This window comes from Polistes dominula, unplaced genomic scaffold (assembly GCF_049000335.1).
Source record: "Polistes dominula isolate Pdom_NZ unplaced genomic scaffold, Pdom_raw_medaka contig_216, whole genome shotgun sequence".
NCBI classification, from domain to species: domain Eukaryota; kingdom Metazoa; phylum Arthropoda; class Insecta; order Hymenoptera; family Vespidae; genus Polistes; species Polistes dominula.
This window is the reverse complement of record NW_028301072.1, coordinates 348,975-375,773: the sequence shown is the minus strand read 5'-3', so window position 1 is coordinate 375,773 and position 26,799 is coordinate 348,975. Positions and strand designations below refer to the sequence as shown.

General features: G+C 34.4%; 2 protein-coding genes and 1 long non-coding RNA gene across 5 annotated transcripts; 1 reads left to right on the top strand and 2 right to left on the bottom strand.

Annotated features, from left to right (window-relative positions):
- Positions 1-120: 120 nt before the first annotated feature.
- LOC149031326 (large ribosomal subunit protein uL18-like) lies at positions 121-26,799 on the bottom strand. Of its 3 annotated transcripts, none has more exons than XM_089176317.1 (6): positions 26,599-26,799; positions 26,383-26,517; positions 25,976-26,178; positions 25,541-25,715; positions 25,118-25,298; positions 121-664 (listed from the first exon to the last, which is right to left on the bottom strand). In XM_089176317.1, exons 1-6 carry the CDS (start codon positions 26,782-26,784, stop codon positions 375-377), a joined length of 1,170 nt encoding a protein of 389 aa, XP_089032443.1. In that variant the 5' UTR covers positions 26,785-26,799; the 3' UTR covers positions 121-374. The 3 variants fall into 3 exon arrangements, with proteins under 3 accessions (XP_089032443.1, XP_089032444.1, XP_089032445.1); XM_089176318.1 differs by having other exon boundaries at positions 415-636; XM_089176319.1 differs by lacking the exon at positions 121-664 and adding an exon at positions 24,845-24,894.
- Positions 12,029-14,175, bottom strand: LOC149031328 (uncharacterized). The gene is made up of 2 exons (XR_016177847.1): positions 13,146-14,175; positions 12,029-12,727 (listed from the first exon to the last, which is right to left on the bottom strand). It is a non-coding gene; the product is annotated as an uncharacterized LOC149031328 (long non-coding RNA).
- On the top strand, positions 16,941-18,991 carry LOC149031327 (uncharacterized). Its single transcript, XM_089176316.1, has 2 exons — positions 16,941-17,702; positions 17,783-18,991. The coding sequence occupies exon 2, from the start codon at positions 17,789-17,791 to the stop codon at positions 18,989-18,991; it is 1,203 nt and encodes a 400-aa protein (XP_089032442.1). The 5' UTR covers positions 16,941-17,702; positions 17,783-17,788.

The following is a 26,799-nucleotide window of genomic DNA, read 5'->3' as shown; positions in this document are numbered from 1 at the left end:
TTATCGTGATACTTAAATAAATAGGCATTTGACAATTTTTAAAAATATTTTTTCTAGTAAATTTTCATAGAGACAATTTTTAATAGTTTTACATGGAAAGGTTAAAAATGAACTATAAACTCAATTTCTTAAAATTTTTCTTCGCATAAATCTATTTTTTTAAACAAAATGGTTTGGTGCCTACAGATTTTTGTATTATGATTTATTAATATCAGATGTTTTTAACTTTGTAGATTATCTCTTGAACTTCTCGATATTGCTGAGTTGAAAACGTTTGAGGTTTCTAAAAATTTCCTTAAACTTTTATTTAATTCCACGTTTCTCAAAATATTATTTTTCAGAACTGTCAATAACAAAACTTCCCGCATAAATATTTAAACGAGTACTCTGTGAAAAGCAGCGCGCCCTACCGGCAAAATATCTTGTCCCATAAATTGATACCATTCTTTTAACATTACGTTTGGACTCCTGGTATCTATTCCTGTGCTGCCAGATCGTGGGTAAATCTTACCCTCTCCCTGTGCCACTGGGATTGCACCAATGAAAGTTATCCATGTCCATGTGTTCGGGATGTCGAAAGAAGTCGAGTGTAACCGAAGTTGGCGGGCACGCCGGAGTGGCACACTATGAAAGCGACTCGTGTCGAAAATAAAAAAAAAAAATCCTAGCGTTAAAATAATTATGTATGGTTTATTAAAACGTTTTTACTCTTTTGTTAAAATGTAATATATAAGCTAATATTGTATGTACAGAAACTTAAAATAAATGATCAAGTTGTAAAATATATAAAAAAAAGTATTATTTAATATAAAAAATCTTTAATATGACCCTCTTATTTAAGAAGAAGGTGGAAATGTTGTATCGAAACTGTGGTTTTCAAGGAGAAAGTAATAGGATTATTTAAATTTGCCATTTTACGTGTTTCCGTATAGAAAAAAAAGTGAAAATTTCCACACAGGGCCAGAAGGAAAAAATCCGAGTTCATGACCATATGCAACATATTCAATTTTATTTTCTTTAATTCTTGAATACGTTAGTCTATAAAAAAATATAATTTTAAAAATAATACTACAAGTAAGTTTAAAACTTTGTACAAATGTATTCTACTCTGTTGCGTCGCGACGAGAATCGGACGTCACAACAGAAGCGTTTCAAAACGACCGCGCGTTTCTTCGGGTGGGTTCGTGACCAGTCCATCGAGGTGCCGATAGCGTCACGGTGTGAATACGAAGGTGGTACCCTCCTTCTTGTTACGGCCGCCGCATTAAGCATATATATCTTCTACGCAGTTCCTGTTCGGTCGTGCTAAATGTTAACTTGCATTTCACCTTACACATATTATGCCTTTTTCTATGTAGTGCTCTGAATGGCTGCATAAGCAAACTTATTAAGTACAAACGCTTGTGTTTATTTTTTCCACCCATGGCGCCTTCCCAACAAATATAAACAAAAAGTTATTAGCCTAGTAACTTTTCCGTAATCTAGTACTTAACCGTGTATGGGGGAGGTGTAACAATAATAATAAGCCTTTTAGGCTTCGATTTCTTCCTTCCTCAATGTTTTAAGGAAAGATGCTTTTTTCTGTGCCACCCGATTCTTTCTTTCAGATAGCGATACTTTTGCACGGTTCCACCTCCTCTTTACAGGTTCTTTCTTCCTTATCTTCTATATACACGGACCAAGGAGTCTAACATGTGCGCGAGTCATTGGGATTGCAAAAACTAAAGGCGCAATGAAAGTGAAGGTCGTACTAAGGTCGACCGAGAGAGGATGGGTCGCGTTTATGTGCGGCTCCGCACTGACGGAGCGTCTCGTTCTTATTGCGAGAAGAAGCGCACCCAGAGCGTACACGTTGGTACCCGAAAGATTGTGAACTATCCCTGGTCAGAACAAAGTCAGGGGTAACCCTAATATTGAGAAAACTGTTTTTTATAATTTTCATCATCCCGTTCTTCCAAAATTTTGAGGAAAGATGCTTTTTTCTGTGCCACCCGATTCTTTCTTTCGGATAGCGATACTTTTGCACGGTTCCACCTCCTCTTTACAGGTTCTTCCTTCCTTATCTTCTATATACACGGACCAAGGAGTCTAACATGTGCGCGAGTCATTGTGACTGCAAAACCAAAGGCGCAATGAAAGTGAAGGTCGTACTAAGGTCGACCGAGGGAGGATGGGCCGCGTTTATGCGCGACTCCGCACTGACGGGTCGTCTCGTTCTCCTTGCGAGAAGAGACGCACCCAGAGCGTACACGTTGGTAACCGAAAGATTGTGCACTATCCCTGGTCAGGACGAAGTCACGGGAAACCCTGATATTGAGAAAACTGTTTTTTATAAGTTTCATCATCTTGTTCTTCAAAAATTTTGAGGAAAGATGCTTTTTTCTGTGCTACTCGATTCTTTCTTTCGGATAACGATAATTTTGCGTCGGCGATGACGTCATCCGAATTCTATGGCTTGACCTCCTGCCTCCTCACCAGCGATTCTGGTGTTATTATTAGATTTATATATGATATTAGATATATTGAGAAAACTGTTTTTTATAAGTTTCATCTTCTTTCAAAATTTTCATATAATTAGCAACATGTTTACCAAAAATATGTCTTCGTACGATAATTTGAGGCCCTGTACGATCCAAAATTCGTGGTATACAATCCAATTTGCAATTTCCAAGATTTGATGACCTTTTTTCTTTTTTTAGTCAACAAATTTTGGAAAGGTGCAGCACCACCCCTACCCCCCTTCCCCTACCACTACCCTCCTTCCCCCTTCCACTTTATTGTAATATGTAAGAGAAATGGAGAAACGTATCAAAATATTGTAAAAAATAATTAAGAAAGTAATAGAGTGTTACTATAATTATTGGTAATAGTATTATTACATATTAAATAATGTAATTTAATAATTACAACTTAAATAATATTAGCTTAATATGAAATATATGAAAGAAACGTAAATCTTTTAATTAAATTATAGTTTATTTGAACTTGTACCATATATACGAATATAAATGGCGTTAAAGTGCTAATTCTGGGCATGCGAAGTAACCATTGTTATTGATCAAATTTCAAATATTTCTATATTGATACACAATTTACAAAATTTTTTCATCAAACGCGTTCTAATTTTGAAGAACGAATATTTTGTATGTTATTCATCTTAAAAATTTTATGAAAATACTACATGCATTTAATTTATATAAAAAAGAATAAACACAAAAGCAATATAGTCGTTAATGATCAAATTTGTATTGTCATATTATAAAAAAGTAATGGTACCATTAAAAAATATTTGTACAAGATAAATAATATTTTCATCATCTTTTTATATTCTACTGCAAAATTCAATCAAATACACATTTGTACTGTTAATCGAATATATTGTTTGATATAAGGATGGTATAACACAAAATAATAAGCCTTTTAGGCTTCCATTTCTTCCTTCCTCAAAGTTTTGAGGAAAAATGCTTTTTTCTGTGCTACTCGATTCTTTTTTTCGGATAGCGATAATTTTGCGTCGGCGATGACGTCATCCGAATTCGATGCCTTGACCTGCTGCCTCCTCACCAGCGATTCTGGTGTTATTATTAGATTTATATATGATATAAGATATATTGAGAAAACTGTTTTTTATAATTTTCATCATCTTGTTCTTCGAAAATTTTCATATAATTAGCAACATGTTGACCAAAAATATGTCTTCGTACGATAATTTGAGGCCCTGTACGATCCAAAATTTGTGGTATACAATCCAATTTGCAATTTCCAAGATTTGATGACCTTTTTTCTTTTTTTAGTCAACAAATTTTGGAAAGGTGCAGCACCACTCCTACCACCCTACCCCTACCACTACCCTCCTTCCCCCTTCCACTTTATTGTAATATGTAAGAGAAATGGAGAAACGTATCAAAATATTGTAAAAAATAATTAAGAAAGTAATAGAGTGTTACTATAATTATTGGTAATAGTATTATTACATATTAAATAATGTAATTTAATAATTACAACTTAAATAATATTAGCTTAATATGAAATATATGAAAGAAACGTAAATCTTTTAATTAAATTATAGTTTATTTGAACTTGTACCATATATACGAATATAGATGGCGTTAAAGTGCTAATTCTGGGCATGCGAAGTAACCATTGTTATTGATCAAATTTTAAATATTTCTATATTGATACACAATTTACAAAATTTTTTCATCAAACGCGTTCTAATTGTGAAGAACGAATATTTTGTATGTTATTCATCTTAAAAATTTTAAGAAAATACTACATGCATTTAATTTATATAAAAAAGAATAAACACAAAAGCAATATAGTCGTTAATGATCAAATTTGTATTGTCATATTATAAAAAAGTAATGGTTCCATTAAAAAATATTTGTACAAGATAAATAATATTTTCATCATCTTTTTATATTCTACTGCAAAATTCAATCAAATAAACAATTGTACTGTTTATCGAATATATTGTTTGATATAAGGATGGTATAACACAAAATAATAAGCCTTTTAGGCTTCAATTTCTTCCTTCCTCAAAGTTTTAAGGAAAGATGCTTTTTTCTGTGCTATTCGATTCTTTCTTTTGGATAGCGATAATTTTGCGTCGGCGATGACGTCATCCGAATTCGATGGCTTGACCACCTGCCTCCTCACCAGCGATTCTGGTGTTATTATTAGATTTATATATGATATTAGATATATTGAGAAAATTGTTTTTTATAATTTTCATCATCCTGTTCTTCCAAAATTTTGAGGAAAGATGCTTTTTTCTGTGCTACTCGATTCTTTCTTTTGGATAGCGATAATTTTGCGTCGGCGATGACGTCATCAGAATTCTATGGCTTGACCTCCTGCCTCATCACCAGCGATTCTGGTGTTATTATTAGATTTATATATGATATTAGATATATTGAGAAAATTGTTTTTTATAATTTTCATCATCCTGTTCTTCCAAAATTTTGAGGAAAGATGCTTTTTTCTGTGCTACTCGATTCTTTCTTTCGGATAACGATAATTTTGCGTCGGCGATAACGTCATCCGAATTCTATGGCTTGACCTCCTGCCTCCTCACCAGCGATTCTGGTGTTATTATTAGATTTATATATGATATTAGATATATTGAGAAAATTGTTTTTTATAATTTTCATTATCCTGTTCTTCCAAAATTTTGAGGAAAGATGCTTTTTTCTGTGCTACTCGATTCTTTCTTTTGGATAGCGATAATTTTGCGTCGGCGATGACGTCATCCGAATTCGATGGCTTGACCTCCTGCCTCCTCACAAGCGATTCTGGTGTTATTATTAGATTTATATATGATATTAGATATATTGAGAAAACTGTTTTTTATAAGTTTCATCATCTTGTTCTTCAAAAATTTTGAGGAAAAATGCTTTTTTCTGTGCTACTCGATTCTTTCTTTCGGATAACGATAATTTTGCGTCGGCGATGACGTCATCAGAATTCTATGGCTTGACCTCCTGCCTCATCACCAGCGATTCTGGTGTTATTATTAGATTTATATATGATATTAGATATATTGAGAAAATTGTTTTTTATAATTTTCATCATCCTGTTCTTCCAAAATTTTGAGGAAAGATGCTTTTTTCTGTGCTACTCGATTCTTTCTTTCGGATAACGATAATTTTGCGTCGGCGATAACGTCATCCGAATTCTATGGCTTGACCTCCTGCCTCCTCACCAGCGATTCTGGTGTTATTATTAGATTTATATATGATATTAGATATATTGAGAAAATTGTTTTTTATAATTTTCATTATCCTGTTCTTCCAAAATTTTGAGGAAAGATGCTTTTTTCTGTGCTACTCGATTCTTTCTTTTGGATAGCGATAATTTTGCGTCGGCGATGACGTCATCCGAATTCGATGGCTTGACCTCCTGCCTCCTCACAAGCGATTCTGGTGTTATTATTAGATTTATATATGATATTAGATATATTGAGAAAACTGTTTTTTATAAGTTTCATCATCTTGTTCTTCAAAAATTTTGAGGAAAAATGCTTTTTTCTGTGCTACTCGATTCTTTCTTTCGGATAACGATAATTTTGCGTCGGCGATGACGTCATCCGAATTCGATGGCTTGACCTCCTGCTTCCTCACCAGCGATTCTGGTGTTATTATTAGATTTATATATGATATTAGATATATTGAGAAAATTGTTTTTTATAATTTTCATCATCCCGTTCTTCCAAAATTTTGAGGAAAGATGCTTTTTTCTGTGCTACTCGATTCTTTCTTTCGGATAACGATAATTTTGCGTCGGCGATGACGTCATCCGAATTCGATGGCTTGACCTACTGCCTCCTTACCAGCGATTCTGGTGTTATTATTAGATTTATATATGATATTAGATATATTGAGAAAATTGTTTTTTATAATTTTCATCATCCTGTTCTTCCAAAATTTTGAGGAAAGATGCTTTTTTCTGTGCTACTCGATTCTTTCTTTTGGATAGCGATAATTTTGCGTCGGCGATGACGTCATCCGAATTCGATGGCTTGACCTCCTGCCTCCTCACCAGCGATTCTGGTGTTATTATTAGTTTTATATATGATATTAGATATATTGAGAAAACTGTTATTTATAAGTTTCATCATCTTGTTCTTCAAAAATTTTGAGGAAAAATGCTTTTTTCTGTGCTACTCGATTCTTTCTTTCGGATAGCGATAATTTTGCGTCGGCGATGACGTCATCCGAACTCGATGGCTTAACCTCCTGCCTCCTCACCAGCGATTCTGGTGTTATTATTAGATTTATATATGATATTAGATATATTGAGAAAATTGTTTTATATAATTTTCATCATCCCGTTCTTCCAAAATTTTGAGGAAAGATGCTTTTTTCTGTGCCACCCGATTCTTTCTTTCGGATAGCGATACTTTTGCACGGTTCCACCTCCTCTTAACAGGTTCTTTCTTCCTTATCTTCTATATACACGGACAAAGGAGTCTAACATGTGCGCGAGTCATTGAGACTGCAAAAACTAAACGCCCAATGAAAGTGAAGGTCGTACTAAGGTTGACCGAGGGAGGATGGGCCGCGTTTATGCGCTGCTCGGCACTGACGGGGCGTCTCGTTCTCATTGCGAGAAGAGGCGCACCCAGAACGTACACGTTGGTAACCGAAAGATTGTGAACTATCCTTGGTCAGGACGAAGTCAGGGGAAACCCTGATATTGAGAAAACTGTTTTTTATAAGTTTCATCATCTTGTTCTTCCAAAGTTGTGAGGAAAGATGCTTATTTCTGTGCTACTCGATTCTTTCTTTCGGATAGCGATAATTTTGCGTCGGCGATGACGTCATCCGAACTCGATGGCTTGACCTCCTGCCTCCTCACCAGCGATTCTGGTGTTATTATTAGATTTATATATGACATTAGATATATTGAGAAAATTGTTTTTTATAATTTTCATCATCCCGTTCTTCCAAAATTTTGAGGAAAGATGCTTTTTTCTGTGCTACTCGATTCTTTCTTTTGGATAGCGATAATTTTGCGTCGGCGATGACGTCATCCGAATTCGATGGCTTGACCTCCTGCCTCCTCACCAGCGATTCTGGTGTTATTATTAGATTTATATATGATATTAGATATATTGAGAAAATTGTTTTTTATAATTTTCATCATCCTGTTCTTCCAAAATTTTGAGGAAAGATGCTTTTTTCTGTGCTACTCGATTCTTTCTTTTGGATAGCGATAATTTTGCGTCGGCGATGACGTCATCCGAATTCGATGGCTTGACCTCCTGCCTCCTCACCAGCGATTCTGGTGTTATTATTAGATTTATATATGATATTAGATATATTGAGAAAACTGTTTTTTATAATTTTCATCATCCCGTTCTTCCAAAATTTTGAGGAAAGATGCTTTTTTCTGTGCCACCCGATTCTTTCTTTCGGATAGCGATACTTTTGCGTCGGCGATGACGTCATCCGAATTCTATGGCTTGACCTCCTGCCTCCTTACCAGCGATTCTGGTGTTATTATTAGATTTATATATGATATTAGATATATTGAGAAAATTGTTTTTTATAATTTTCATCATCCTGTTCTTCCAAAATTTTGAGGAAAGATGCTTTTTTCTGTGCTACTCGATTCTTTCTTTTGGATAGCGATAATTTTGCGTCGGCGATGACGTCATCCGAATTCGATGGCTTGACCTCCTGCCTCCTCACCAGCGATTCTGGTGTTATTATTAGTTTTATATATGATATTAGATATATTGAGAAAACTGTTTTTTATAAGTTTCATCATCTTGTTCTTCAAAAATTTTGAGGAAAAATGCTTTTTTCTGTGCTACTCGATTCTTTCTTTCGGATAGCGATAATTTTGCGTCGGCGATGACGTCATCCGAACTCGATGGCTTAACCTCCTGCCTCCTCACCAGCGATTCTGGTGTTATTATTAGATTTATATATGATATTAGATATATTGAGAAAATTGTTTTATATAATTTTCATCATCCCGTTCTTCCAAAATTTTGAGGAAAGATGCTTTTTTCTGTGCCACCCGATTCTTTCTTTCGGATAGCGATACTTTTGCACGGTTCCACCTCCTCTTAACAGGTTCTTTCTTCCTTATCTTCTATATACACGGACAAAGGAGTCTAACATGTGCGCGAGTCATTGAGACTGCAAAAACTAAACGCCCAATGAAAGTGAAGGTCGTACTAAGGTTGACCGAGGGAGGATGGGCCGCGTTTATGCGCTGCTCGGCACTGACGGGGCGTCTCGTTCTCATTGCGAGAAGAGGCGCACCCAGAACGTACACGTTGGTAACCGAAAGATTGTGAACTATCCTTGGTCAGGACGAAGTCAGGGGAAACCCTGATATTGAGAAAACTGTTTTTTATAAGTTTCATCATCTTGTTCTTCCAAAGTTGTGAGGAAAGATGCTTATTTCTGTGCTACTCGATTCTTTCTTTCGGATAGCGATAATTTTGCGTCGGCGATGACGTCATCCGAACTCGATGGCTTGACCTCCTGCCTCCTCACCAGCGATTCTGGTGTTATTATTAGATTTATATATGACATTAGATATATTGAGAAAATTGTTTTTTATAATTTTCATCATCCCGTTCTTCCAAAATTTTGAGGAAAGATGCTTTTTTCTGTGCTACTCGATTCTTTCTTTTGGATAGCGATAATTTTGCGTCGGCGATGACGTCATCCGAATTCGATGGCTTGACCTCCTGCCTCCTCACCAGCGATTCTGGTGTTATTATTAGATTTATATATGATATTAGATATATTGAGAAAATTGTTTTTTATAATTTTCATCATCCTGTTCTTCCAAAATTTTGAGGAAAGATGCTCTTTTCTGTGCTACTCGATTCTTTCTTTTGGATAGCGATAATTTTGCGTCGGCGATGACGTCATCCGAATTCGATGGCTTGACCTCCTGCCTCCTCACCAGCGATTCTGGTGTTATTATTAGATTTATATATGATATTAGATATATTGAAAAAATTGTTTTTTATAATTTTCATCATCCTGTTCTTCCAAAATTTTGAGGAAAGATGCTTTTTTCTGTGCCACCCGATTCTTTCTTTCGGATAGCGATACTTTTGCGTCGGCGATGACGTCATCCGAATTCGATGGCTTGACCTCCTGCCTCCTCACCAGCGATTCTGGTGTTATTATTAGATTTATATATGATATTAGATATATTGAGAAAACTGTTTTTTATAATTTTCATCATCCCGTTCTTCCAAAATTTTGAGGAAAGATGCTTTTTTCTGTGCCACCCGATTCTTTCTTTCGGATAGCGATACTTTTGCGTCGGCGATGACGTCATCCGAATTCTATGGCTTGACCTCCTGCCTCCTCACCAGCGATTCTGGTGTTATTATTAGATTTATATATGATATTAGATATATTGAGAAAATTGTTTTTTATAATTTTCATCATCCCGTTCTTCCAAAATTTTGAGGAAAGATGCTTTTTTCTGTGCCACCCGATTCTTTCTTTCGGATAGCGATACTTTTGCGTCGGCGATGACGTCATCCGAATTCGATGGCTTGACCTCCTGCCTCCTCACAAGCGATTCTGGTGTTATTATTAGATTTATATATGATATTAGATATATTGAGAAAACTGTTTTTTATAATTTTCATCATCCTGTTCTTCCAAAATTTTGAGGAAAGATGCTTATTTCTGTGCCACCCGATTCTTTCTTTCGGATAGCGATACTTTTGCGTCGGCGATGACGTCATCCGAATTCTATGGCTTGACCTCCTGCCTCCTCACCAGCGATTCTGGTGTTATTATTAGATTTATATATGATATTAGATATATTGAGAAAATTGTTTTTTATAATTTTCATCATCCCGTTCTTCCAAAATTTTGAGGAAAGATGCTTTTTTCTGTGCCACCCGATTCTTTCTTTCGGATAGCGATACTTTTGCGTCGGCGATGACGTCATCCGAATTCGATGGCTTGACCTCCTGCCTCCTCACAAGCGATTCTGGTGTTATTATTAGATTTATATATGATATTAGATATATTGAGAAAATTGTTTTATATAATTTTCATCATCCCGTTCTTCCAAAATTTTGAGGAAAGATGCTTTTTTCTGTGCCACCCGATTCTTTCTTTCGGATAGCGATACTTTTGCACGGTTCCACCTCCTCTTAACAGGTTCTTTCTTCCTTATCTTCTATATACACGGACAAAGGAGTCTAACATGTGCGCGAGTCATTGAGACTGCAAAAACTAAACGCCCAATGAAAGTGAAGGTCGTACTAAGGTTGACCGAGGGAGGATGGGCCGCGTTTATGCGCTGCTCGGCACTGACGGGGCGTCTCGTTCTCATTGCGAGAAGAGGCGCACCCAGAACGTACACGTTGGTAACCGAAAGATTGTGAACTATCCTTGGTCAGGACGAAGTCAGGGGAAACCCTGATATTGAGAAAACTGTTTTTTATAAGTTTCATCATCTTGTTCTTCCAAAGTTGTGAGGAAAGATGCTTATTTCTGTGCTACTCGATTCTTTCTTTTGGATAGCGATAATTTTGCGTCGGCGATGACGTCATCCGAATTCGATGGCTTGACCTCCTGCCTCCTCACCAGCGATTCTGGTGTTATTATTAGATTTATATATGATATTAGATATATTGAGAAAATTGTTTTTTATAATTTTCATCATCCTGTTCTTCCAAAATTTTGAGGAAAGATGCTTTTTTCTGAGCTACTCGATTCTTTCTTTTGGATAGCGATAATTTTGCGTCGGCGATGACGTCATCCGAATTCGATGGCTTGACCTCCTGCCTCCTCACCAGCGATTCTGGTGTTATTATTAGATTTATATATGATATTAGATATATTGAGAAAACTGTTTTTTATAATTTTCATCATCCCGTTCTTCCAAAATTTTGAGGAAAGATGCTTTTTTCTGTGCCACCCGATTCTTTCTTTCGGATAGCGATACTTTTGCGTCGGCGATGACGTCATCCGAATTCTATGGCTTGACCTCCTGCCTCCTTACCAGCGATTCTGGTGTTATTATTAGATTTATATATGATATTAGATATATTGAGAAAATTGTTTTTTATAATTTTCATCATCCTGTTCTTCCAAAATTTTGAGGAAAGATGCTTTTTTCTGTGCTACTCGATTCTTTCTTTTGGATAGCGATAATTTTGCGTCGGCGATGACGTCATCCGAATTCGATGGCTTGACCTCCTGCCTCCTCACCAGCGATTCTGGTGTTATTATTAGTTTTATATATGATATTAGATATATTGAGAAAACTGTTTTTTATAAGTTTCATCATCTTGTTCTTCAAAAATTTTGAGGAAAAATGCTTTTTTCTGTGCTACTCGATTCTTTCTTTCGGATAGCGATAATTTTGCGTCGGCGATGACGTCATCCGAACTCGATGGCTTAACCTCCTGCCTCCTCACCAGCGATTCTGGTGTTATTATTAGATTTATATATGATATTAGATATATTGAGAAAATTGTTTTATATAATTTTCATCATCCCGTTCTTCCAAAATTTTGAGGAAAGATGCTTTTTTCTGTGCCACCCGATTCTTTCTTTCGGATAGCGATACTTTTGCACGGTTCCACCTCCTCTTAACAGGTTCTTTCTTCCTTATCTTCTATATACACGGACAAAGGAGTCTAACATGTGCGCGAGTCATTGAGACTGCAAAAACTAAACGCCCAATGAAAGTGAAGGTCGTACTAAGGTTGACCGAGGGAGGATGGGCCGCGTTTATGCGCTGCTCGGCACTGACGGGGCGTCTCGTTCTCATTGCGAGAAGAGGCGCACCCAGAACGTACACGTTGGTAACCGAAAGATTGTGAACTATCCTTGGTCAGGACGAAGTCAGGGGAAACCCTGATATTGAGAAAACTGTTTTTTATAAGTTTCATCATCTTGTTCTTCCAAAGTTGTGAGGAAAGATGCTTATTTCTGTGCTACTCGATTCTTTCTTTCGGATAGCGATAATTTTGCGTCGGCGATGACGTCATCCGAACTCGATGGCTTGACCTCCTGCCTCCTCACCAGCGATTCTGGTGTTATTATTAGATTTATATATGACATTAGATATATTGAGAAAATTGTTTTTTATAATTTTCATCATCCCGTTCTTCCAAAATTTTGAGGAAAGATGCTTTTTTCTGTGCTACTCGATTCTTTCTTTTGGATAGCGATAATTTTGCGTCGGCGATGACGTCATCCGAATTCGATGGCTTGACCTCCTGCCTCCTCACCAGCGATTCTGGTGTTATTATTAGATTTATATATGATATTAGATATATTGAGAAAACTGTTTTTTATAATTTTCATCATCCCGTTCTTCCAAAATTTTGAGGAAAGATGCTTTTTTCTGTGCCACCCGATTCTTTCTTTCGGATAGCGATACTTTTGCGTCGGCGATGACGTCATCCGAATTCTATGGCTTGACCTCCTGCCTCCTCACCAGCGATTCTGGTGTTATTATTAGATTTATATATGATATTAGATATATTGAGAAAATTGTTTTTTATAATTTTCATCATCCCGTTCTTCCAAAATTTTGAGGAAAGATGCTTTTTTCTGTGCCACCCGATTCTTTCTTTCGGATAGCGATACTTTTGCGTCGGCGATGACGTCATCCGAATTCGATGGCTTGACCTCCTGCCTCCTCACAAGCGATTCTGGTGTTATTATTAGATTTATATATGATATTAGATATATTGAGAAAACTGTTTTTTATAATTTTCATCATCCCGTTCTTCCAAAATTTTGAGGAAAGATGCTTTTTTCTGTGCCACCCGATTCTTTCTTTCGGATAGCGATACTTTTGCGTCGGCGATGACGTCATCCGAATTCTATGGCTTGACCTCCTGCCTCCTCACCAGCGATTCTGGTGTTATTATTAGATTTATATATGATATTAGATATATTGAGAAAATTGTTTTTTATAATTTTCATCATCCCGTTCTTCCAAAATTTTGAGGAAAGATGCTTTTTTCTGTGCCACCCGATTCTTTCTTTCGGATAGCGATACTTTTGCGTCGGCGATGACGTCATCCGAATTCGATGGCTTGACCTCCTGCCTCCTCACAAGCGATTCTGGTGTTATTATTAGATTTATATATGATATTAGATATATTGAGAAAACTGTTTTTTATAATTTTCATCATCCTGTTCTTCCAAAATTTTGAGGAAAGATGCTTATTTCTGTGCCACCCGATTCTTTCTTTCGGATAGCGATACTTTTGCGTCGGCGATGACGTCATCCGAATTCTATGGCTTGACCTCCTGCCTCCTCACCAGCGATTCTGGTGTTATTATTAGATTTATATATGATATTAGATATATTGAGAAAATTGTTTTTTATAATTTTCATCATCCCGTTCTTCCAAAATTTTGAGGAAAGATGCTTTTTTCTGTGCCACCCGATTCTTTCTTTCGGATAGCGATACTTTTGCGTCGGCGATGACGTCATCCGAATTCGATGGCTTGACCTCCTGCCTCCTCACAAGCGATTCTGGTGTTATTATTAGATTTATATATGATATTAGATATATTGAGAAAACTGTTTTTTATAATTTTCATCATCCTGTTCTTCCAAAATTTTGAGGAAAGATGCTTATTTCTGTGCCACCCGATTCTTTCTTTCGGATAGCGATACTTTTGCGTCGGCGATGACGTCATCCGAATTCGATGGCTTGAACTCCTGCCTCCTCACAAGCGATTCTGGTGTTATTATTAGATTTATATATGATATTAGATATATTGAGAAAACTGTTTTTTATAATTTTCATCATCCTGTTCTTCCAAAATTTTGAGGAAAGATGCTTATTTCTGTGCTACTCGATTCTTTCTTTCGGATAGCGATAATTTTGCGTCGGCGATGACGTCATCCGAATTCTATGGCTTGACCTCCTGCCTTCTCACCAGCGATTCTGGTGTTATTATTAGATTTATATATGATATTAGATATATTGAGAAAACTGTTTTTTTAATTTTCATCATCCTGTTCTTCCAAAATTTTGAGGAAAGATGCTTTTTTCTGTGCTACTCGATTCTTTCTTTCGGATAGCGATAATTTTGCGTCGGCGATGACGTCATCCGAATTCGATGGCTTGACCTCCTGCCTCCTCACCAGCGATTCTGGTGTTATTATTAGATTTATATATGATATTAGATATATTGAGAAAATTGTTTTTTATAATTTTCATCATCCTGTTCTTCCAAAATTTTGAGGAAAGATGCTTTTTTCTGTGCTACTCGATTCTTTCTTTTGGATAGCGATAATTTTGCGTCGGCGATGACGTCATCCGAATTCGATGGCTTGACCTCCTGCATCCTCACCAGCGATTCTGGTGTTATTATTAGATTTATATATGATATTAGATATATTGAGAAAACTGTTTTTTATAATTTTCATCATCTTGTTCTTCGAAAATTTTCATATAATTAGCAACATGTTGACCAAAAATATGTCTTCGTACGATAATTTGAGGCCCTGTACGATCCAAAATTCGTGGTGTACAATCCAATTTGCAATTTCGAAGATTTGATGACCTTTTTTTTTTTTTTAGTCAACAAATTTTGGAAAGGTGCAGCACCACCCCTACCCCCCTATCCCCAACCACCACCCCTACCCCCCTACCCCTACCACTACCCTCCTTCCCCCTTCCACTTTATTGTAATATGTAAGAGAAATGGAGAAACGTATCAAAATATTGTAAAAAATAATTAAGAAAGAAATAGAGTGTTACTTACTATAATGATTGGTAATAGTATTATTACATATTAAATAATGTAATTTAATAATTACAACTTAAATAATATTAGCTTAATATGAAATATATGAAAGAAACGTAAATCTTTTAATTAAATTATAGTTTATTTGAACTTGTACCATATATACGAATATAGATGGCGTTAAAGTGCTAATTCTGGGCATGCGAAGTAACCATTGTTATTGATCAAATTTTAAATATTTCTATATTGATACACAATTTACAAAATTTTTTCATCAAACGCGTTCTAATTGTGAAGAACGAATATTTTGTATGTTATTCATCTTAAAAATTTTAAAAAAATACTACATGCATTTAATTTATATAAAAAAGAATAAACACAAAAGCAATATAGTCGTTAATGATCAAATTTGTATTGTCATATTATAAAAAAGTAATGGTTCCATTAAAAAATATTTGTACAAGATAAATAATATTTTCATCATCTTTTTATATTCTACTGCAAAATTCAATCAAATAAACAATTGTACTGTTTATCGAATATATTGTTTGATATAAGGATGGTATAACACAAAATAATAAGCCTTTTAGGCTTCAATTTCTTCCTTCCTCAAAGTTTTAAGGAAAGATGCTTTTTTCTGTGCTATTCGATTCTTTCTTTTGGATAGCGATAATTTTGCGTCGGCGATGACGTCATCCGAATTCTATGGCTTGACCTCCTGCCTTCTCACCAGCGATTCTGGTGTTATTATTAGATTTATATATGATATTAGATATATTGAGAAAACTGTTTTTTTAATTTTCATCATCCTGTTCTTCCAAAATTTTGAGGAAAGATGCTTTTTTCTGTGCTACTCGATTCTTTCTTTCGGATAGCGATAATTTTGCGTCGGCGATGACGTCATCCGAATTCGATGGCTTGACCTCCTGCCTCCTCACCAGCGATTCTGGTGTTATTATTAGATTTATATATGATATTAGATATATTGAGAAAATTGTTTTTTATAATTTTCATCATCCTGTTCTTCCAAAATTTTGAGGAAAGATGCTTTTTTCTGTGCTACTCGATTCTTTCTTTCGGATAACGATAATTTTGCGTCGGCGATGACGTCATCCGAATTCGATGGCTTGACCTCCTGCCTCCTCACCAGCGATTCTGGTGTTATTATTAGATTTATATATGATATTAGATATATTGACAAAATTGTTTTTTATAATTTTCATCATCCTGTTCTTCCAAAATTTTGAGGAAAGATGCTTTTTTCTGTGCTACTCGATTCTTTCTTTTGGATAGCGATAATTTTGCGTCGGCGATGACGTCATCCGAATTCGATGGCTTGACCTCCTGCATCCTCACCAGCGATTCTGGTGTTATTATTAGATTTATATATGATATTAGATATATTGAGAAAACTGTTTTTTATAATTTTCATCATCTTGTTCTTCGAAAATTTTCATATAATTAGCAACATGTTGACCAAAAATATGTCTTCGTACGATAATTTGAGGCCCTGTACGATCCAAAATTCGTGGTGTACAATCCAATTTGCAATTTCGAAGATTTGATGACCTTTTTTTTTTTTTTAGTCAACAAATTTTGGAAAGGTGCAGCACCACCCCTACCCCCCTATCCCCAACCACCACCCCTACCCCCCTACCCCTACCACTACCCTCCTTCCCCCTTCCACTTTATTGTAATATGTAAGAGAAATGGAGAAACGTATCAAAATATTGTAAAAAATAATTAAGAAAGAAATAGAGTGTTACTTACTATAATGATTGGTAATAGTATTATTACATATTAAATAATGTAATTTAATAATTACAACTTAAATAATATTAGCTTAATATGAAATATATGAAAGAAACGTAAATCTTTTAATTAAATTATAGTTTATTTGAACTTGTACCATATATACGAATATAGATGGCGTTAAAGTGCTAATTCTGGGCATGCGAAGTAACCATTGTTATTGATCAAATTTTAAATATTTCTATATTGATACACAATTTACAAAATTTTTTCATCAAACGCGTTCTAATTGTGAAGAACGAATATTTTGTATGTTATTCATCTTAAAAATTTTAAAAAAATACTACATGCATTTAATTTATATAAAAAAGAATAAACACAAAAGCAATATAGTCGTTAATGATCAAATTTGTATTGTCATATTATAAAAAAGTAATGGTTCCATTAAAAAATATTTGTACAAGATAAATAATATTTTCATCATCTTTTTATATTCTACTGCAAAATTCAATCAAATAAACAATTGTACTGTTTATCGAATATATTGTTTGATATAAGGATGGTATAACACAAAATAATAAGCCTTTTAGGCTTCAATTTCTTCCTTCCTCAAAGTTTTAAGGAAAGATGGATTCGGATTTGAGACACCGAAGCGAGTAGACGTGTCACGCGCGAGTTAGAACGCGAGTGTAAACAAACCGTGATTATAGTGAATGGTTCAAGGTATTAATTTAAAGTTCCACTGTAAAATTTAACTGCTATCTTATAAGTGAATAAATAACGCATTCAAACTGCTTTTGCAGTTTGAAATGCAAGAACAATCCAACAACATGGCTTCTGACAACAGGGGTCAATTATATAAAACTGCACTACAAAAAAATACAGCATCATACGCCAATGTTACCTCTCAATACACCAGTCCAAAGAAAGAACAAGCAATAATACTTGACTCAATCGAAGGTTTTTCTAATGATGATTATATTGATGGTTTAGAGAATATTATAAATCCTCTGGAAATACGCTACATTTCTAAAATATCTGGCGCTCGTGTATGTATATTTCTATCCAGTGAAGCTTTAGTTGATACTCTTATAAATAAAACTGTGCAAGTTAAAAACATGAAATTAAAAGTAATACCGTTAATTGAAAAAAATAAAAGAGTAGTAATATCTAACGTTAATCCAGTCATTCCGAATTCAGTGTTACTTGAAGAACTTAAACATGCAGGCATCAATCCAGTATCAAACATACATAGCTTAAGAGCAGGATTAATAAAACCAGGCAGGGCACACATTCTTTCCTTTAGACGACAATGTTACATAAGAGAAGAAGAAGAAAGTTTATTACCAGAGTCGCTTCAAATCAGCTTTGACAACGTTACGTATTGGATTTTCTTAAGCACAGATACAACACATTGTTTTCTTTGTAAACAAAGCGGCCATATAGCTAAGACGTGTAATAAATACACTGAAGACGTAAGTTTGAATACGAATAACAACAACGATACGTTAACAGCAGATAACTTAACGGACACTTTGAAACCAAATAAACTTGTAAACACATTGAAAAGGCCACCTTCTTCTACTGTATCAGAAGTAACTACAGAAAATCAAGTATTGTATGAAACAGCTAAAAAACTCTTAGAGAAACCATCTGAGGAATGGTGCTTACCTAAGCCTAAGTCCAAAAAAACAAAAATAGTTCATGATAATTCGAATGACTCTCAGTCAGATATGTCAGATGTGGAAAGTAATATAAATCATCAAGAGGCACTTTTACCAGCAAAATTAGCACTGGAAAATTCAAGAGAAAAATGTATTATTCCCTTTACAGAATTTGAAGAATTTTTCGCTGCTTCATATGGCGTTCATGACGTTATAGACTTAGCTAAAAAGTACACTGAAAACTCAAGACGCTTAGCTGATATGATTGATAAAATTTATCCTCACGTTATACATCGAAGTGCTAAATCAAGGCTTAGTAGAATTAAAAAAAAACTTTTAAGAATGTAAGTGCTGCCTTATACAATTTTAATACTTATTAAAATGGCTAAGTTGTGTGATAAAAATTTAAAAATACTATACTGGAACTGTCACTCTATTTCTGAAAAAGAAGAAGAAGTACGTCACTTGCTAACTGACTTAGACATTCTAATATGTGTCGAAACATGGCTCACCAAAAACATCGAATTTCCTGGATTTAGAACATTCCAAAAAAATAGGCTACATTCAAGAGGAGGAGGTATTCTAATTTTAGTACGCAAAAACCTGATATGCTATGAAATTAAAAATTTAAGAGTGCCGGACATAAGTGTTGAATTAATGGGAATAAGTATTCAAAATGTTAAACCTGCCATTGATATATTTGCGTGTTATAGAGCCCCAGGTGGAATCTTATCTGAGTCACAGTGGGATACGGTTATTAATAATATAGATAATACTAAATTTACTCTCTTCGCGGGAGATTTTAATTCACACCATACAATCTGGAATTGTCAAAAAAATGATTCTAATGGTGAAAATTTACTAGAAAGTATTAATAAATCTAATCTTTTATTACACAATACAGATACTATAACATACATTCGCGAACCAATTAACTATACATCCAATTTAGACCTCATTTTTTCTAGTATTAATCTAGCTGATAAATTACATGTACAGGTCAAAGATGAAACTTGTGGCTCCGATCACTTTCCTGTTAATATAGACGTAAATATTCAAAAATCGGTTTATAATAAAAGAAGTTTCAGACTTAAATCTATGAAAACTAATTGGACCCTATTTCTAGAAGTATTGGAATTAAATTATGTAAAATTATTTACTGTAGAGTATGAAAGCTCTAACGCAAGCTCAAAATATTCAATTCTCACTGATTTAATAGTTAATGCACTTCAAAAAAGCACTCCAGAGAAAAAACTTGTCAATAATAATATACACAGAAATCCTGTTTCTTGGTGGGATCCAGAGTGTGAAAAAGCCTTAAGACTCAGAAAAGCTTCTTTTAAAAAATGGCGGTTTTCCAAAAGTATGAATGATCTTATAGATTATAAAAAGAACTGTGCTATTGTAAGACGTTTATTCAAAACAAAACGTAGAGAAAATTATAAAAAATTTGCAGAAAAAATCAATATACATACTAGTCAAAGCTACGTTTGGAATACTTGTAAAATAATGAAAAATAAATACACAAGAATAAGGCCTTGTCACACAACAGAAAACCATCAAACCGATGATTGTTTATTAGGCACAGCCCTAAATAAAATTAGTCCATCTTGGTGCCATACTGATCCTAATTTTTTACCAAATTGTGAAAAGAATGAAATGCTTAGTAAATCATTTAATTTCTCAGAATTTAATATTGCCTTAGATAGTAGAAACATACATTCTAGTCCGGGTATGGATGGAATAGACTACGAAGTGCTAAAAAAACTACCTGTTAAATATAAACTTATCCTATTAGACATATTCAATGAAATGTATAGTACTAATAACTACCCTGTTTCTTGGACAGACGTATATGTACATTTTGTCAAAAAACCAGATGGTACAAGCATGAGACCAATAAGTCTAACGCAGTGTCTATGTAAACTCTTTGAAACGTTAATAAAAAATCGTTTGCAATGGTGGGTTGAGAAAAAAAATTCTTCCAAAAAGCCAAATCGGATTTAGAAAAGGGCAATCAACATCAGATAATCTATTAAGTCTAGCCCTTCAGGTAGAAGAATCATTTATTAACAAAAAAGACACTTTAGCTGCTTTTCTTGATGTCAGTGGAGCATTTGACAATGTCAACATTGAAATTCTATTACTTAAAATCGCACAAATAGGCTGTCCACAAGAATTGACTAAATTTATAAAATTTATTACATTCGAAAGATCAATATACACTGATAAAACAGGTAATAAAGCTAGAAAAGTTTATAAAGGAGTGCCTCAAGGTGGTGTGCTTAGTCCCCTACTATACTGTATATATGTTTCTAACGTTATTGATAGGATTCCAAAAAGTGTAAAGATATCACAATTTGCAGATGACATTGCACTTTACTGCAATAGAGGTTCTTTTGAAACAAGTAAAAGACTGCTTGAAAAAGCGTTAAAACAAATGTTCGAAAATCTTTGTGAACTGGGGCTCTCTTTAAACGAGTCAAAAACAATTTTTATACATTTTAACAATCGCAACATTAAGCCTGGCGAAACTAAAATAAATATTAACAATACGATCATAAAATCTAGTAACCACGCACGATTTCTTGGAGTTTTATTTGACTATAAATTAACATTTAAAGAACATGTAAATAAAGTATTGAACAAATGTACAAAAGCAATAAATATCATTAAATTCTTGCGAGGTACTAAATGGGGTGCAGATCCTGAAACTCTAATTATTATGTATAAAAGTTTTGTACGATCAATCATTGATTACGCTAGCTTTGTCTACTTTCCCATACAAAAAACTCAAATAGAGAAACTAGAAAAATTACAATATATGGCTATAAGACTAGCCTTAGGATACAGAATCAGCACCCCAACTAATATTCTTATCTCCGAATCAAAACTAACCTTTATACAAGAACGTACTATATATTTATGCAATAGTTACTTGTACAAGATTGCCTCAAATACTAGTTTAAACATATATGAAAATGTTTTTGATTTTAAAAAACAGATAGAATGTAAGGAACATTTGTTTGTAAATAATAAACGTATTTTTGTGAATTGCATAAAAAATATCAATCAAGTAGACTCTCTTATATTCAAAAGCGATTACTATATCTGTTACAAGCATGCATATGATATAATAATAGGTGATATAAATATCGATTTCGAATTTGGTAAAAAATTAAAAAGTTCTAATGATCCTAACTTGCTGGTGGACGAACTTACTAAAGATAGAAATACGTATGCAATATATACTGATGGGAGTAAATCAGAAAATTCTAACTCTGTTGGTAGCGCTTGCATCTGTCCGAAATTAAATATAAGTATTCTGACTAGCTCCAACAAACATGCTTCAATATTTACTGCTGAATGCATAGCCTTATCGAATGCAATCGACATTACTTTGAATCGTCCACACTGTAACTTTTTAATTTTTACTGATTCTTTAAGCACTTTAGTTTCATTAAAAAATTGTAAAAATAGTGTACATACAAACCCTTATATATACGAAATCAAAAAGAAAATCCTTGCATCAAACAAAAAGCGCAATGAAAATTGTAAAATTAAGCTTGTCTGGGTACCGTCCCATATAGGTATCAAAGGTAATGAAGAAGCTGATGCTAAAGCTAAATTAGTATCTGGAAAACCCTTCTCAACTCATGTTAAAATTCCGTATACTGACTTCAAAGAACTAGCAAAAAAAAAGCTTTTACGGCCACTAATAACATAATTATTGAAGAAGGTCGTACAAAAGGTTCTGAATTCTTCCAAAAGTATCATAACACTAAAGCTAAACTTTGGTTCAAAAATAAAAAATTACCACGTAAATTTATAGCTACAATTAACAGATGTAGATCTGGCCATTATAGTTTAAATGCATCGTTAATAAAAATCAATGTCACTAATGATCCGTCTTGTAATTGCGGTTACCAACAACAAACTCTTGACCACATACTTTGGCAGTGTCCTCTGTATGAGGAACAACGAAAAAAGTTTAAAAAGAGGCTTCACAAAGTTAAACTAGCCCAACCTCTAGCATCTTTTGTTTTGCTCCATTCTCCTACAAGGTATATTTGTAATAGTTTCTGTAATTACCTCGAAGACTGTAATCTTAACTTGTAGGCATGCGATTATAAAGTAATGTATTTGTATATCTTCTTTTTTCAATAAACTACACAAAATAATCTCTCTTTAGAGATTAAAATTGTTTATATAAAAAAAAAAAAAAAAAAAGGAAAGATGCTTATTTCTGTGCTACTCGATTCTTTCTTTCGGATAGCGATAATTTTGCGTCGGCGATGACGTCATCCGAACTCGATGGCTTGACCTCCTGCCTCCTCACCAGCGATTCTGGTGTTATTATTAGTTTTATATATGATATTAGATATATTGAGAAAACTGTTTTTTATAAGTTTCATCATCTTGTTCTTCAAAAATTTTGAGGAAAGATGCTTTTTTCTGTGCTACTCGATTCTTTCTTTCGGATAACGATAATTTTGCGTCGGCGATGACGTCATCCGAATTCGATGGCTTGACCTCCTGCCTCCTCACCAGCGATTCTGGTGTTATTATTAGATTTATATATGATATTAGATATATTGAGAAAATTGTTTTTTATAATTTTCATCATCCCGTTCTTCCAAAATTTTGAGGAAAAATGCTTTTTTCTGTGCTACTCGATTCTTTCTTTCGGATAACGATAATTTTGCGTCGGCGATGACGTCATCCGAATTCGATGGCTTAACCTCCTGCCTCCTCACCAGCGATTCTGGTGTTATTATTAGATTTATATATGATATTAGATATATTGAGAAAATTGTTTTTTATAATTTTCATCATCCCGTTCTTCCAAAATTTTGAGGAAAAATGCTTTTTTCTGTGCTACTCGATTCTTTCTTTCGGATAACGATAATTTTGCGTCGGCGATGACGTCATCCGAATTCTATGGCTTGACCTCCTGCCTTTTCACCAGCGATTCTGGTGTTATTATTAGATTTATATATGACATTAGATATATTGAGAAAATTGTTTTTTATAATTTTCATCATCCCGTTCTTCCAAAATTTTGAGGAAAGATGCTTTTTTCTGTGCCACCCGATTCTTTCTTTCGGATAGCGATACTTTTGCACGGTTCCCTCTCCTCTTAACAGGTTCTTTCTTCCTTATCTTCTATATACACGGACAAAGGAGTCTAACATGTGCGCGAGTCATTGGGACTGCAAAACCTAAAGGCGCAATGAAAGTGAAGGTCGTACTAAGGTTGACCGAGGGAGGATGGGCCGCGTTTATGCGCTGCTACGCACTGACGGGGCGTCTCGTTCTCATTGAGAGAAGAGGCGCACCCAGAACGTACACGTTGGTAACCGAAAGATTGTGAACTATCCTTGGTCAGGACGAAGTCAGGGGAAACCCTGATATTGAGAAAACTGTTTTTTATAAGTTTCATCATTTTGTTCTTCCAAAGTTTTGAGGAAAGATGCTTATTTCTGTGCTACTCGATTCTTTCTTTCGGATAGCGATAATTTTGCGTCGGCGATGACGTCATCCGAACTCGATGGCTTGACCTCCTGCCTCCTCACCAGCGATTCTGGTGTTATTATTAGTTTTATATATGATATTAGATATATTGAGAAAACTGTTTTTTATAAGTTTCATCATCTTGTTCTTCAAAAATTTTGAGGAAAGATGCTTTTTTCTGTGCTACTCGATTCTTTCTTTCGGATAACGATAATTTTGCGTCGGCGATGACGTCATCCGAATTCGATGGCTTGACCTCCTGCCTCCTCACCAGCGATTCTGGTGTTATTATTAGATTTATATATGATATTAGATATATTGAGAAAATTGTTTTTTATAATTTTCATCATCCCGTTCTTCCAAAATTTTGAGGAAAGATGCTTTTTTCTGTGCTACTCGATTCTTTCTTTCGGATAACGATAATTTTGCGTCGGCGATGACGTCATCCGAATTCGATGGCTTGACCTCCTGCCTCCTCACCAGCGATTCTGGTGTTATTATTAGATTTATATATGATATTAGATATATTGAGAAAATTGTTTTTTATAATTTTCATCATCCCGTTCTTCCAAAATTTTGAGGAAAGATGCTTTTTTCTGTGCCACCCGATTCTTCCTTTCGGATAGCGATACTTTTGCACGGTTCCACCTCCTGTTTACAGGTTCTTTTTTCCTTATTTTCTATATACACGGACCAAGGAGTCTAACATGTGCGCGAGTCATTGGGACTGTAAAAACCTAAAGGCGCAATGAAAGTGAAGGTAGTACTAAGGTCGACCGAGGGAGGATGGGTCGCGTTTATGCGCGGTTCCGCACTGACGGGGCGTCTCGTTCTCATTGCGAGAAGAGACGCACCTAGAGTGTACACGTTGGTAACCGAAATATTGTGCACTATCCCTGGTCAGGACGAAGACAGGGGAAACCCTTATATTGAGAAAACTTTTTTTATAAGTTTCATTACCTTGTTCTTCCAAAATTTTGAGGAAAGATGTTTTTTTCTGTGCCACCCGATTCTTTCTTTCGGATAGCGATACTTTTGCGCGGTTCCACCTCCTCTTTTTAGGTTCTTCTTTCCTTAATATTGGAACGTGTTCCGGATTAGCTCGTATCTCTTCGTGTGCTTTTTTATACATATCCTCAATCTGTTTAGGAAATTATTGTTTATTAGTGCAAAAATAAGATGTATTATTAAATTTGTAACAGATAAAAATTGTTAACATAGATTATGTTTTTAAATGCTTTTAAAAATACATTCAAACATTTTTAACCAATGTTTTTTTTTTCTATTGTCCAACGGCGACACTACATAGCTTAAAATATCTAGTAGTAATTTTAGTTGGACGAAAAAGTATCTAAAAAGTAATAATAATTATTATTTACTTACACCATTAGCACTAATTCCATTTTTAATGTATTGCGAAAACTGTTTTTTGTAAGTTTCATCATCTTCTTGCAAAATTTTCATATAATTAGCAACATGATTACCAAATATATGTCTTCTATGTACATCGGCTTTGAAAGTTTTTGATTCACTATCGTAACCGGGGAATCTTTTCGTACTGTACAATAAAAATAAAATAACGATTAACAATAAGTTTTAATGCATAAAAAGCTAAGATATAATTGAAAATAGTCAAAGACACTTTATAATCTTTTATGCCGTTGTAAAACTTATAAATTGCCATTGTAAAACACAATATCAAAAATAAGCTTTACTTTGACTCAGATGACGCGCACGTGTCAAAAAATCATCACAAACATATAATTATATGTATAACGGTTAACTAATGTAAAGTTTAATTAATTTACTATCATTTACCTATGAGGAATATTAAGACCTCCATCTACGGCACCCTTCATTGCTCCAAATACTCTTGCACCAGTAGTGGTACGCATCAAACCTGTATCTAGGTAACATCTAAATGCCCCAGGTCCCTTATCTAATTCTTCGACATTGTATTCATCTCCTGTTACCTCTGTAGTGCCTGTATATAATTCATCCAGGCCTAACTTTTTAAGGAGCTGTATATAAAGAAAATAAATATATTTAATCAACAAGACAACATATTGAATTGTATTACATAATAAAATAATCAATTTATGTATCAGAATATAAATAGGGAACAAAATGTTTCTTCATTTTTATATCAAAGCGAGCTGAGTGGTTCATCATATGAATTTGTATAATATATACAAAAAAGAATTTGAGTAATAATATTTATTTACCCTTCTTGCTACTAATAGCCCTGTGCAGTAGGCTGATGCGTAGTTGGTGAGTCCAACTTTAATTCCATATCTTGGAAGTTCATGACTGTATGCAGCACATATAATCTTATCTCCTTTAATTCTTGAATATGCAATCTATAAGAGATGCAGTTTTATGTTAATACTACATGTAAATTTTAAACATTGTCCAAATATACTATATTTTATTAAGCTTACTTGGCATGTGATATCCTTATTCGATAAACGAACAATTAATCTGTATTTTGGAGTATTGTATTTATTTTTGTCTTGAATTGTCAATCGCTTACGCGCATAATAATCTGTTTTGCCTTCACGACGCCTCTTGAATTTTACTTGATAACGCTTAAAGTATTGTAACACATGGACACGAGTCGCTTTCATAGTGTGCCACTCCGG

Bases quoted from the DNA above. Each gene is read 5' to 3' on its own strand.
- LOC149031326 (XM_089176317.1), bottom strand. From the start codon at position 26,784: ATGAAAGCGACTCGTGTCCATGTGTTACAATACTTTAAGCGTTATCAA. The intron at 26,518-26,598 runs GTAAGCTTAATA...CATCTCTTATAG, and splicing joins ATAAGGATATCACATGCCAA to ATTGCATATTCAAGAATTAA. The intron at 25,299-25,540 runs GTAAGTAAATAA...TTTCCTAAACAG, and splicing joins ATGGAATTAGTGCTAATGGT to ATTGAGGATATGTATAAAAA.
- LOC149031327 (XM_089176316.1), top strand. From the start codon at position 17,789: ATGCAAGAACAATCCAACAACATGGCTTCTGACAACAGGGGTCAATTA.